Source organism: Sciurus carolinensis, chromosome 16, assembly GCF_902686445.1.
Source record: "Sciurus carolinensis chromosome 16, mSciCar1.2, whole genome shotgun sequence".
Taxonomy (NCBI): domain Eukaryota; kingdom Metazoa; phylum Chordata; class Mammalia; order Rodentia; family Sciuridae; genus Sciurus; species Sciurus carolinensis.
The window spans coordinates 55,823,018-55,836,452 of NC_062228.1; the positions used below are offsets into that span (position 1 = coordinate 55,823,018).

At 55.3% G+C, this 13,435-nt stretch overlaps 1 protein-coding gene across 1 annotated transcript; it reads left to right on the forward strand.

Annotated features, from left to right (window-relative positions):
- The first annotated feature begins 668 nt into the window (after window positions 1–668).
- Calm3 (calmodulin 3) lies at window positions 669–10,143 on the forward strand. The gene is made up of 6 exons (XM_047529572.1): window positions 669–836; window positions 5,122–5,152; window positions 7,690–7,833; window positions 7,933–8,039; window positions 8,281–8,416; window positions 8,503–10,143. Exons 1-6 carry the CDS (start codon window positions 834–836, stop codon window positions 8,529–8,531), a joined length of 450 nt encoding a protein of 149 aa, XP_047385528.1. The 5' UTR covers window positions 669–833; the 3' UTR covers window positions 8,532–10,143.
- Window positions 10,144–13,435: the final 3,292 nt, after the last annotated feature.

Below are 13,435 nucleotides of genomic sequence, written 5' to 3' on the forward strand. Positions count from 1 at the left end.
GAGTGGCGAGTGGGGTGGAGGAGGGAACCTTCAGGCGATTGGGGGAGCCTCGGCGACCCTGCCACCAAGGCCCAGATGAGGGCGGGACTTCCAGACCCCAGGATTTTGGATTGAACCATCTTCCATTCGTTAGAGGAAAGAGAAAGTCCTTTTGCATCATTCGCCAGCCCTTTTGCCACCCCCAGGTCATAAAAATAATGTATTCCTATATCCAACAGCCACAGTTTTCCCCTTCGCCTGGTTACTCCTCACAGCTCCAAATACCCAAACAATTCGGGGTTCCCCATCACCACCTTGCAGTGGCTCGATCCAGTTTGACGCATTGCAGGGAAGGCCGGACCAATCGGCTCCGCGCTCTCATTTCCGCCCTGGGCCGGGCCCAATAGCAATGCGGCTCACAGAGGAACACGTCACTTTCTTTCAAATGGTACCCCTCCGCCAGTGAGGAAAGTAGAGTGGACACAGGAGGCGGGGCTTGCAGTGACAGAAAGTAGTCCTGCAGCGGGGGCGCGCGCGCGCGCCCGGCGTCAAATCCAAGCCCCGTTCGGGGTGGGGACTAGCGATCCGAGGACCCATCAGTGTGGATCGGGGCGCGGAGGGATCCGTGGGAGCCGCAGTGCGGCGGCACGCGGAGCGGGCGGGGCGGGGCCGGGCGAGGCGGGGCGCGCGCGGCGGCCGTTGAGGGACCGTTGGGGCGGGCGGCGGCGGCGGCGGCGCGCGCTGCGGGCAGTGAGTGTGGAGGCGCGGACGCGCGGCGGAGCTCGAGCTGCTGCAGCTGCTGCCGCGGCTAGAGCAACCTCGATCCCCGCGTTCCGGACACCCCGGGCCTCGCCATGGTGAGTGGGGCTGAGGGGCCGCCGAGGTTGTGGGCGCGGCGGGGCAGACCCCTGAGAGGGCGAGTGAACCCGGAGTGGGGGCATCCGGGCCCCGGAGGGAGCCTCTGGGCCACCCTCTCGGGGGCATTTGAACCCAGAACCGAACGTTTGAATCCCAAAAGGTGGGTTTGGGGTTTCCAAAAGCGACTTATCTCCAGATGTATTGAGATCCCCAAATGGGCATCTGAGCCTCAGTGGGGACATTTCAACCCAAGATGGAGCATTTGGACCCCGAAAGGAGTTTTGGATCCAAGATGGGGCATTTGGTCTCAGAATGGGGGTGTACGAACCCCCAGGAGAAGGACACAAGAAACGCCGGCCGGGGAGGGGGCTATTTGGTCCCCGATGAAAGCTTTGGGTCCTAAGAGGATGTAGGGAAGAGGGAATGGAAGGTGGCCAGGCTGCTGGGCTGCACCTAGAGGGTGGCCGTGGGTAGCTGGACGTGGTGGGAGGGGTGGCCACTGGGCTTCTAGGGGTGGGGGTGACTTCTGCACATTAGGCCCCTGAGGGGAGGGGTCTCCAAGGACCATCATTGCAGATGAGGAAGAGGGAGAGGTACAAGCTTAGGTGAGGAAGATCTGGGGGGTGGGTGGCTTTGGAGATTAAAAGATGCTCTCGAAGCTGACGGGACTGAGAAGGAGCCCGAGGTGGAGGTGGTTGAAGGGGGTGGTGAGACCAGTGCTTGCCAGTACTGGGGAAACGGGCCCTTGTGGTTGCTTTGCAGGGTACCTGGAAAAGATTCTGAGATAACTAGTGGGTTAAGACTGTTGAACTAAGATTTTTTTTTTTTGGGGGGGGGGGAGGGGGAGGTGGTGTTGGGGAGGATTGTTGTATTTGGGTCCATGAAAAGATGGGTCTCCAAGGTGAAGGATGGTAGAGGACTTTGGGGTGGTGGGAGATAATGAGGCTGAGGGAGGACTGGGCGGGGAGTTGAAGGAGAAAATGAATGGCAACCAAGGTGGGCCTAGGTTTGGAGGTGGGTGTGGGTAGCTCCCTGCCAATCTCCAGGGAAAGTCCGGGACCAGGACTGTCCAGTCCAGGTGGGGAGTGGGCTGTGGGGCTTGAGGGAATGGCTGTGCAGTCCCGTTCTCTGGGGAAGAATGGGACTGGGTGAAAGGCTAGGGCAGTGGGAGCAGGTGGATGGAGCTGTTTAGGCTCCTATTGCGCATTGAAGCTGCATGAAATGGGGGTGGGGGATCAAAGTTTGGGGGTGCAACAAATGAAACCGCTTGTTTAAGTCTAGAAGCCTCACCCCCCTCGCTGACCCTTTCAGGCCGAGAGAGCTGCCTTTTCCAAACAGGGTGCTGGCATTCTCCGATCTCCAGCTCCACGCACCCTTCTGCATCTCCTCACTGGTGCCAAATGACAGTGCAGTACAGTACAGCGTGGCGTCAGTGACAATTGGATGCCTACTCCTGTGCCCTCAGGCTGGGGCCACGGAGCTGGACCTCCAGCAGACCCCTGCATCGGCTTGAGGGCCACTTGTTCCTTTCAGGGCCCTTACTGTGCTGCTGCCAATTCGCACAGCGAAGGCTTTGAGAGAAAACCAGCAGACTAGTTCTTCCCTACTCCCTACACCCACAACACCCACAGCACACCCCCCCCAGTCGCAGCCTGGGAACCGTGTGCAGCCATCCTCCCTGGCAAGGCTGGGGAGAACAGGCAGCCGCTGCCGTGTATCAGATCTCATACTTGCTGACACAGACCTGATGGCTCCTCTTGCCGCTGCCCCATTTTCCCCCAGCAGAACCTTGCTAAAGGGGCCCTGCAGCTCTGGCAGGTGCCAGTAGGCCCCCCACATCCAAAGGAGGTGCCCAAGCTTTGGCCCTGACCAGTTTCTCTTTCCATTTGTAATCAGCAAGGTAAGGGTGGGACAAGTCACTGTTAACTGGCCTTGGACTTTGGCCTGAGCTCTATGGCTCCTCCTTGGCCGGGGTGAGGGGCCCTGGCCTTGGTTTCTGATCTCATCTAACACTGTTCTCTGGCAGTGACTGGGGGCTGGGACAAGGCAGAGCTGCTTTGCCCTCCCCCACCCCAAGCTTTTTTTTTTTTTCTTTCTTTTTCTTTTCTTTTTTTTTTTTTTTTTCATGTCCAGCCTAAGATGAGGGATAAGAAAGCAGGAGACCAGCTGGGTTTTTTTGGAGACAGTTTTTGGTGAAAGCTTACAGTCTTCTGGTCCAGAAAGGGAAGAAGCCCTGGGTCAGTGATCCCTTCTCAGGTGACCAGTTTTCTGGACAGCAAAGGCTGAGGTCTGTAGCTGGGAGCTTTCCTTGACCAAACAGGGGAGATGGCTCCTAACCTGAAGGAAGAGTGTGTGACAGGCCTCCATAGAGAGCCACGCCTATTTGCAGCAACCCAGGAACAACAGGGTGACAGTGCCTCATCTGCCTCTGCCAGCTCTTTGGTGGGGAATGGCAGACCCCATCCTTCGGAGCCACTCTTGGGCTTTCCGCAGCCTTTCTCAGCTCCTCACAGTGCTGCCCAAAGGTGGCGGGAGCTGGGCTTCTCATAGAGCAGGCTGTGCAGTGGGTGGGAAGGTCCCTGACTGGGCTCACTTTTTCCATTCTAGGCCAGGGGAAGAGAATGAAAAGCAGATGGAATGGCAGCTTCTCTCTGTTCTTCCTCTCCCCCTCCCCCAGTATTGCCTGGCCTGGTAACCAGAAGCCCATCCTCTCTTCTCACCCCTCTCCTCAGCCACCCCCACCACCAGCAGCTTCCTCAGGTGTCTGGACCCAGGGGATGAGCCCTGGGCTTCTTGACCTGTAAGAACCAGGGAGGCAGACAGACCAGGGGCCTGGTGGGCCTCAGGCTGCTGGGTTGGTATTGAGGAGCCCACAACCCTGAGTCATTTTGACAGCCATGCAGAAGAATCTCCCTTTGGCCTTCCAACCTTCCCTTTAGACTTTGGACTTTTCCAGAATGTGCATGGGTGGTGTTTTTTCTTCTGTACCTTCCTTCCCCATTTCTCAGTCATCTCCCCTCTCTGTCATCCTTACTTTGATATCCCCTCCATTCTGCCTAGCTGGAGCTTAGTCTTAAGTTCCTCTATCCTTAATTAAACAACATGTATTTTATACATTTTTTAAATATACTTATATGTGTTTATGTGTATATTTTTAAAAGACTAGGATGGCAGTGGGGGCAGGCAGTGGTTTGTTTCTGGCGCCTCTATGCAGAATAATGTAAATCCACACAATAGTTACTTCACTTTTTGGAGCTTTCAAACTCCAGGCTAGAATCCTACTGCAGACCTGGGGCCCTTTCCCCTAATTGGGAAAGTAAGGAAATAAAGGGGAGCAGTCATCTGGACCTGCAGCAATCCAGGGATGGTGGGGCCTCTTGGCAGCATTTACAAAAAGCAGGGGAAATTTGTCTTTTAGCTACCTGTCTTGAAACTGAGATTCAGCCCTTCCTGCTGCTTCCCCAGGCTCTCTTTACCTGGATTCCCAGCACACCAGTGCAGGAGAAACTGCTCCCTGTGTCTTCTCAAGCCCCTCAAGCCCCTCGTGTAGCACGGGCTGCCTGCTGTGACTGGCCAGGTTGCAGAGTGGTTCAGGCTGGAACGGGTTAAAAACTGCAGCATTGAAGCCAGACTTCAGTCCTTTGCTGCTGCCTGCTGCAGTCCCTTCACTGACATTCGTCTCTTCTGCCCCAAAGAAACAGAACAGAATGGTGCCCTGCACCTACCCTGTGCTCAAGGGGGTGGAGCAACCACCTCCAGCCTGACCAGGGTTGCTTCAGGCACCAGAGTAACTCAAAGGAACCAATTAAGAGAATTTTTGCTTCTGGAGTCCACCCTGCCTGGACCTAGCACTTCCAAATAGGTGACACAGAAATAGCAAAGATAGCCTCAGACATCTTTCCTCTGCCCTATCCGAGGACTGGCCTGTTTTAGTTTGGAGCCTTCTAGAGCTGCTTGTTAGCCTCTAGGGCAACCACACCCTTCACACAACCTCTGGGCTGGGTAGCAAGTGAACCTGTGCTACGCCATGCCAGTGTGGGCTATTCGGGGCTGGAGCAGGCTTTTCTCCCTACCCATGGGAGCACCAGGCACGATGGGTTTCCAGAGTACCCTAGTACCCAGCTTAGGAGTCTCCAGGCTTTATCCCAGACCCAGTTCTGCCTCAGACCCTGATTTACATACACTTGCCCAGTAGGAATGCCTCAGGGAACTGGCTTCGAAGGAGGGGCCTGGCTGAGTGGGGCTGTCTGGCCCAGTGACTGACTTTCCTTCCTGTTTTTCCAGGCTGACCAGCTGACTGAGGAGCAGATTGCAGGTGAGTCTCTTGACCCCGTTCCCCTTCATGCTTCCTCAGGAAAGCTTCTGTATCCCCAGTCAAATCTCACCTCCTCGAGGACTAACATCTGATAGATGAACATGCGTGCCCTCATTCTCTGCCTTGTGCTGGAATGTCAATAAATGTACATAAGAGCATACCTAGCGCCCCATATGCCAATGCCACTGTCCTGATACACATCTTCACCAGGCAGCAAAGACTATGCTCCTCCTGGCTGCTGGTTATTTGGAGCCTCCATATCAGTGGCTGCAGGATGAGTCCCACTCTCTCCTTCAGCTCCAGCCAGGTGGGCTTAGAGCTCCTTGCCTGTCACGGTGGCACACACCTGTAATCCCAGCGACTCGATAGACTGAGGCAGGTGGATCACAAGTTCAAAGCCAGCCTCAGCAACTTAGCAAGGCCCTAAGAAATGCAGTGAGACCCTGTCTCTAAATAAAATACACAGAAGGGCTGAAAGTGCTGGGGATGTGGCTCAGTGGTTGAGTGCCCCTGCATTCAATCCCTGGTACCAAATTTAAAAAAAAGAAGAAGAAGGTGAGCTCCTTGCTTCCTTGCGGGCCTGTGGAGCTCCTGTCCCACTTTGGGAGCTGCCCAGGGGATGACTCTTCACGCCCACCTCTGTGCTTGCCTGGCTTTGCACTTCCTTTTGCACATGCTTGCACTTTTTCCTCTGCCAGAAATGCAGCTCTTCCTCTTTCAGGTTTCATCTCACACGTCACCTTGGAAAGGCCTTCCCTGACCTCCTAACCCACACCAGCATGCTCCCTTTACTCTGTACACTTCACTCTTTACATCCCTCATGGCCTTTCTTGCTGTCTGCAGTTATTTTCTCCTGTCTTTACCCGGTATATCATCTGTCACTAGAAGCAAGTTCCTTGTGTTCAGGACTTACTGGTCCCTGCTATATCCTCAGTGCCTGGAACATAGTAGGTGCTCTATAAATTCTTGCTAGCTAAACAGTGAACAAAGAAACAATCACATGTCTCCGAGTAAGCTAAGAGAAATTCCTGGAGCCCAGCTAGTTCATTTTTATAGCCCCCCCCCCCAAAAAAATAAATAAAACCAGGAAGGTCATCTATAGGAACTATTATGGGATTGAGTGTGTTTATTCCATCCCCTGACTGAGCTGCCTAGGGATCTCAGAGACCAATTCTTGCTTTATTGCCCTAGCCAGGGACTGGCACAAGTAGAAGAGAAGTTTCAGAGAGCTGGCCCCTGGCCCTGCCAGCTGCCCACACCCCAGCTTTGCTGTCAGGATCTCCTGACTATGTGCCAAGGACCAAAAACCCAGCCTCCAAAGCAGGAAGAAGCAGGAATGGACACCCCTCTCTCCTCTTCCACTGCCCCCAGTACACAATCACCCTTTCAGCTTTGTAACTTTGTCCCTGAGCAGGTGGAGACCCTCTGAGAAAAGCCAGAGAACTGCCTTGCTGTTTACTGATCATGAGCCCAGGGGGCCCACATGACCCAGTCCCTGCTGCCCGCCTCCCAGCAGCAAGGCCTTGGCACAGGGAGATAACAGCATCCCCTAGGAGACTTGAACCATTTCCCCAGAGCTCAGAGGCTGGAGGTCACAACTGCCCAGTTGTGTGTGTCCACCCACCCCACCTGTCACCCACACCCCAACTTTCTACTCTCCTGCCACACAATTACACACTCCTCTTTTTACCCTTTCCCCATTAACACACTGTCCACCACCTCACCCCAGCCCACACCCTCTGGGAATAGGCTGCCAGGCATCTGTTCTCTGAGGGTTTGGGGTAGGAGAGCACCAGGTGCCAAAATGGGCCCAGTGGGAGGGCAGAGCCACGTGCTTCCCTCCCTGCTCAGCAGACAGCATCTCCCCACTCCTGATGCGTCCCCAGCTGTGGCCTTCCCACTCACCACCACTCACTGCTCATCCTCCTAGCTTGGCAGCCGTCCCCTCGCCTCCCATCTCCACCCCACGCACCGTCCGTCAGCCATGCTCTGCTGCCGGCCACCCCCACGCGTCACCACCCCCACAGACTCAGCTCCTCCTCTGGAAGTGGGTAGCACCCACAGCAGAGGACGGGCTGGCAGTGCCTGTCAGGAGAATTCGGTGCCTGCATTTCCTCTTCAGGCTAGCCAAAGGCATTCCAGCCTCCCCTCTCCTTCCCTCCCCTTCCCTGCAGTTGACCTTGGCCAGCATACTTCAGATGAATTCTCTTGGCACTCATCCACTCCATGACTTTGGTCCATTTCATCATTTGAGGGTGAGGCCAAAGCCAGGGACCAAAAAGAAATGGAAAATTCTCTAAGGATAGCTGTTAGCCCGTCAGCCCGTCCTCACTGAGCTAGAGTGGCTGAAGACATTGCCTGCTGTGGAGGTTCAGTAACCATCAATTGAAGGAAACAAGGCTGGCCCTGAGGACAGAGGCTGGCCTGAACTTGCAGTCTGGCTCTGTTTCTGTAGGCAGGGCCAACTCCCTTGGCCTTCCTCGAGGGAGGGAGTCCTGGTGGCCTCTTGACCCCCCTCATTCCCTTTTTTCCCCCAGAATTCAAGGAGGCTTTCTCCCTCTTCGACAAGGATGGAGATGGCACTATTACCACCAAGGAGTTGGGGACAGTGATGAGATCCCTGGGACAGAACCCCACTGAAGCAGAGCTACAGGACATGATCAATGAGGTGGACGCAGATGGTGAGGTCCCAGGGAGTGGGTAGGCAGCCCCTCCACCAGAGCTCTAGGATCATCTTCTAGGGTCAAGGTCAAGGGCATAATCTCCTCCCTCCCTTCCAGGAAACGGGACCATTGACTTCCCGGAGTTTCTGACCATGATGGCCAGAAAAATGAAGGACACAGACAGTGAGGAGGAGATCCGAGAGGCCTTCCGCGTCTTTGACAAGGTAAGTAGTACTTTCCCAGGGCAGGTCTGAGGCCAGAGCTTCCAGTGGTCAGAGCAAACCCAGAGCAACCGAGCCACTACGCCCTGGAAACCTGGGTCCCAGCACCAGCCCCCTGCCCACCTGCTCTGCACTCTCAGACAGCCCCCTTCACTCTGCTGCCCCTCGAGGGTAATGACAGTCCCTGCCTGCTGCCACTCTCCCATCGGGGAAGCTGAGTGGAAGCCATTGTCCTCAATCCCAGGATGGGAATGGCTACATCAGTGCCGCAGAGCTACGTCACGTAATGACGAACCTGGGGGAGAAGCTGACCGATGAGGAAGTGGATGAGATGATCAGAGAGGCTGACATCGATGGAGATGGCCAGGTCAATTATGAAGGTGAGCCAGGCCCGCCTGGGTCCCTGTGCGGGGATGACCGCTCAGTCTTAGCCCTGCTCACCGGCCTTCTCCCTTTGTGTTCGCAGAGTTTGTACAGATGATGACTGCGAAATGAAGGCCCGGGCAGCTGGCGATGCCCGTTCTCCTGATCTCTCTCTTCTCGCGCGCGCTCTTCTCTCTTCAACACTCCCCTGCCTACCCCGGTTCTAGCAAACACCAATTGATTGACTGAGAATCTGATAAAGCAACAAAAGATTTGTCCCACGCTGCATGATTGCTCTTTCTCCTTCCTCCTGAGTCCTTCCCTCCACGTCCCTCATCGCTTCCTTTGGCCCTCCCCCTTCCGTTCACATCTTCCAGGCCTGATGCATTCATAAGATGAACCCCAAGCCCCTCGAGGGAGCCTCTGCCCTCCTCCTCCAGCCCGGGTGGCTCTCCTCTGTTGCCGTTTGTTTCCTTTCGTTGTCCTCTTATTTTGGGTGCTGGGGTGGCTGTCAGCCCTGTCCCGGACCTGCTGGGGAGGGCAGTGAGGCCCTCACCCCGGCAGAAGAGCATGCCCTTTGCCATTGCATGCAACCAGCCCTGTGATTCCATGTGCAAATCCCAGCAGCCTGTGGGGCAGGGATGCCAGGAGAGACTTTCTAGGACTGAGGGGGGATCCAGGAACTGTGGCGTTGACTGGATGTGGCCCAGGCGGGGGGCAGGGAGCTTGGAAGCTGGCGTGCTTATACCCAAGGGGGCCTACTGGGAAGGAGATAGACAGTGGACAGCACTCAGGTCCTGCTGGCTGCTGTTCCAAAACCATCTGATTGGTTTTCATGGTTGGGCTGGGTAGGGGACTGTTCATTTGGCCCCTCTGCAGATTGCACGAGCCCGTGTTCCCCCAGTGATCTCGAGCTGTTCTGTAAATACCTGGTGCTAACATCCCATGCCGCTCCCCCTCCCCCGTGGCGCACCCGCCCTGAGGGCCCGTCTAGGAATGGATGTGGGGATGGTCGCTTTGTAATGTGCTGGTTATCCTTTTTTTTTTTTTTTTTTTTTTTTTTTTTTTTTTTCTTTTATGCTCCTTAAAAATCTTCATTTTGCCCCAAACCATGCTGGGCCAGCTGAAGGGTGGGGAGAGGGCAGATGAGCCCCACCACGCTCTCACAAGAACAAACCTGCAATAAGACAACCCAGTTGCCCGCTGCGCAGAGCTCGCAGCAAGGGCAGCCTCTGCCTCCCGCTCGGCCGGCACCTCCTGCTCCTGCTCCTTCGTGGTGACTTGGCGCTGCTTCTCACCTCCGCGCTGCCTCAGCCTCTGCCCTCGCCCCTGCCTGCCCTGCGCTTCCCAGCGGAGAGCATGATCCGCGCCCTGGCTTCTGACTCTCGCCTCTGGGACAAGTCAGTCAACGTGGGCAGTTCAGTCTGAGTTCTTTTCCTTTTTCTGTTCTTTTCATCTGGCTCCCCCACCCCAGGTTGATCAGGTGGCTTTTCCTGGGACCTGCCCAGCTTTGAGACTCTTCTCTGCCCTCTGGCACCAGCCTCCGAGGGAGGGAGGGAGGGACGGGGCATAGCAGGAGACCCAGCCAAGAGCTGAGGGCAAGGGCAGGTAGGCGTGAGGCTGTGGACATTTTCGGAATGTTTTGTTTTTGTTTGTTTTTTAAACCGGGCAATATTGTGTTCAGTTCAAGCTGTGAAGAAAAATATATATCAATGTTTTCCAATAAAATACAGTGACTACCTGACTCGGCTCTTCCCTCCTGTCTGTCTGGGTCTGCCCCACGGGGACTCAGCCCTGCCACTGAAGAGCCTTTCCCTGGTGTCCCCAGGGCAGCCAAGTCTGGACCCTAGCCTGACTGCGAGGTAGTTGAGGGCAGGGTGCTCCTGCCGCACAGGGTGGGCTGGGCACTCACAGGTCACCTAGTGCACGCATGGGCCTGTGGGTGGAGCGAGAGGAGAACCAAGGCAGCTTCAAGACAGGTCCATGGTGCCACAAGCATCCAGAGAGTTGCAGCAGTCAGGTGGCAGGCTGAGCTAAAGTCCAGAAGTCGAGCAGGTGGCTAACCGGGGGAGGAAGGGTGTCGCAGCCAGAGGGAACAGCATATGTGGAAACCTGAGGCAGGAGGAGCCAGACACGTGGAGGAACTGAGACACAGCAAGGCTGAGAAGATGAGGCAAGTCCTGTGGCGGGGGGCCTCAGGTGCTGCGGGGTGGGCATGGCCTTCACTGCCTGTCTACTGGGCAGGCGGAAAGGGATCTGCAGTGTTGAGAACAGGCTGAGTGCACAGGAGGGTGTGGACTTAGGTCAGAGATCTGAAACAAGAAGCTCCAAGTAATAGCAGACTTCCAAAGCTTGCTTCCTTCCTGTGTTAACCAGGGACTTGGAGAACCAAGGCCTCCCAGACCATTGGGCTGCACTAGAGGGATGTACCCGCTCCTCCGGGGCCTTCCCAATGTTCCCGACTGCAAACCCCACAGCTTCTCCCTCAGGGACCCGGGGCTGCAGGGTTAGCAAAAGAGGTCTCTTTCCTTGGGCTGGTGGAATGGGAGCTTCCTCTTCCACACATCTTAACCTTACCTTGGAGGGATGGAGAAGCCTGGCCAGGCCAGAAGGCATCAGGCAGGCCCTGCCTCAGGGACCTTCCTGTGACAGATTGGGCATCTGCTGGCTTCCCCCAGTGTGTCCAGTTGTCAGTGCAGCACTGGGTGGACAAGTTGGGAGTAGCAGCCATTTCTCCAGAACCCTGTTTCTATGCCCCTTTTCCTGCCACTTGGTATGGTGTGGTGCAGTAGGCAGTGGCATGTAATGGGTAATAACTGGGGGCCTAGGGCCCGACCCCTGAGGTCTCCTGCCCTCCCCACAGGTGTGTGGCGGATCCTCCTGCGGCCGGCTGTGGTTAGTGGGGGCTTGATGGACTCACCAAGTGCTTACTAAGCCTCAGCCATGATTTGTTGTCTCCTTCCTACTTCACAGACCATCTACGCTCTGCCTCTATGACCTCAGTGAGATCTACAGCAGCCCTCTGGGTGGGTGCATCAGCCTCCTCATGCCGACTTGGAAACTGAGGCGCAGAGGAGGAATGTCACCCCTCAAAGTTATAAAACAGAAAGTGGCAGAACTGGAATTCAAACCAGATCCAAGCTCTCAATTGCTGGGCTTTAAGCTAAGTGGTAGTCTAAAATAAAACAAAACAGCCACTGGCTTCCGGGCGTGGGGGTACACACCTGTAACCCGCAACTCCAGAGGCTGAGGCAGGAGAATCGCAAGTTTGAGATCAGTCTTGCTAACTTAGTGAGACCCTGTCTCAAAAAAAAAAAAAAAAAAAAAAACAGGGATGAGGCTCAATAGTAAAGCACCCTTGGATTCACTCCCCAGTACCAAAAACAAAATAAAATACTTCAGGCAGGTCCAGGTCACAGACAGAGCCAGCAGGGACTGGACTGAGTCTGTGTCACCAGTCGGGTCTGAGACGGAGCTGCCTTGGTAGCAACCAAGCTGCCTGTGGAAAATTCTGTCCAGTAGTGAAGAGTTACACAGGTTTGGGTGGTCCCAGAGAAGGGGACTCCAAGTCCAGTTTGACCACACCCAGGGGTGGGTCTCTTTCCTCACAACCTCAGGGGCCACCTCGTCCACTTCCTACTTGGTAACCCAAGAGTGGTCACTTGACATCTCTGGGTCTCAGTTTATCAGTCTGCAAAAGAACCTTAAAAGGAGGATCATAAAATCCCCACCTTAGTGGACTGACATCTTGTCATTTAATTCTCAGCAGGGCCAGGAGATTCTGAAACTTGGCACCTATGGACACTGTGCCTGCTCGAGCCCAGAAACAGAAGCAGGACACACTCTCCAGCTCTGACAGGAAAGGCTCAGAGCCGGGCAGGGGACCCGTACCACATCCCGCTTCTCGGGAAGCGCTGAGCTGGGTCTGGGAATCCCGGCTTGCTCACTCACATCCACCTACATTCTACTCCCCTCGGGCCCTGGGTTTCGGAAGACGTTTACTCCCAGACAGGCGGTGTTATTAAATAATCATGACTTCCCTTCTCCATTCTTTATTAATCAAAGACACACCAATAGCTCTGGGCTCTAATGGCCGCGGGGCAAGCAGCCAGGGCAAGTGACTCCAGTCCAAAGCAGAGAGATGCCTGCCTTGGAATCATCTCCAGTTCGGCCTTGCAGACTTGCTAGACCAGCTCCAAGCCTGTCCTAAGCAGGTGGCCAGACATGGGGCCAGCAGGGGTACCCAGCCAGTGGAAGGTGGCTGCAGCAAGTGCAGTTGCTCTAGGGCCACTCCTGAGTGTCACTCCCAGTGTGACCAGCAGGGGGGGCCATGATGACGGAAGGCCCCAGAGAGCTGTAACTCCCGGGTCCAACCATGGGGTGTATGTTTAAGTCCCATCTGTGGGTCAGCCTGGTGCTAGGAAAACAGAAACAAAGAAAGAAAATTTAAAATGAATAAAGTCTCCTTGAGAGAGACAGACCATACTTGACATGTCACTTGCTGACCCCACCCTCTCAGGTACTGTGTCTTCAAGGTGGAGGGATCTTGAGGGGCAAGAGCACTGGATGGAGGAAAACATTTGTTCCTTGACCAGGCATGGTGGTGCACACTGACAGTCCTAGCGGCTGGGGAGGCTGGGGCAGGAGGATCACAAGTTCGAGGCCAGCCTGGGCAACTCAGCAAGACCCTGTCTCAAAATAAAGTGCAAAAAAGACTAGAGATGTAGGTCAGTGGTAGAGCACCCCTGGCTCAATCCCCAGGACTCCAGTACCAAACAAATAAAAAGAAAAGGAAAAAGAAAGAAACAATTGTCCCAGAAGTGAGTTTGATTAGCAAGATAAGGAGGTCTGAAAGTTCATGGCCTTTGGGGTAAACCGCAGCAGTGGGTGGCGTTGGGCCATGGCCTCCAGACAGCAGGCTCCTGTGGCGCTTTGCAGGCAGGGGAGGGAGGGCTCAGACAGCGCTGGAGTCGTGGGTGGGGAAGCTGAACCTGGGTGTTCCAGGGTCAGGACAGCAGCCAGAATTTCCAACTCAC

Excerpts from the sequence above, each read along its gene's own strand:
- Calm3 (XM_047529572.1), top strand. Across the intron at positions 7,834-7,932 it reads CAATGAGGTGGACGCAGATG|GAAACGGGACCATTGACTTC; the intron begins GTGAGGTCCCAG and ends CCTCCCTTCCAG. Across the intron at positions 8,040-8,280 it reads CCTTCCGCGTCTTTGACAAG|GATGGGAATGGCTACATCAG; the intron begins GTAAGTAGTACT and ends CCTCAATCCCAG.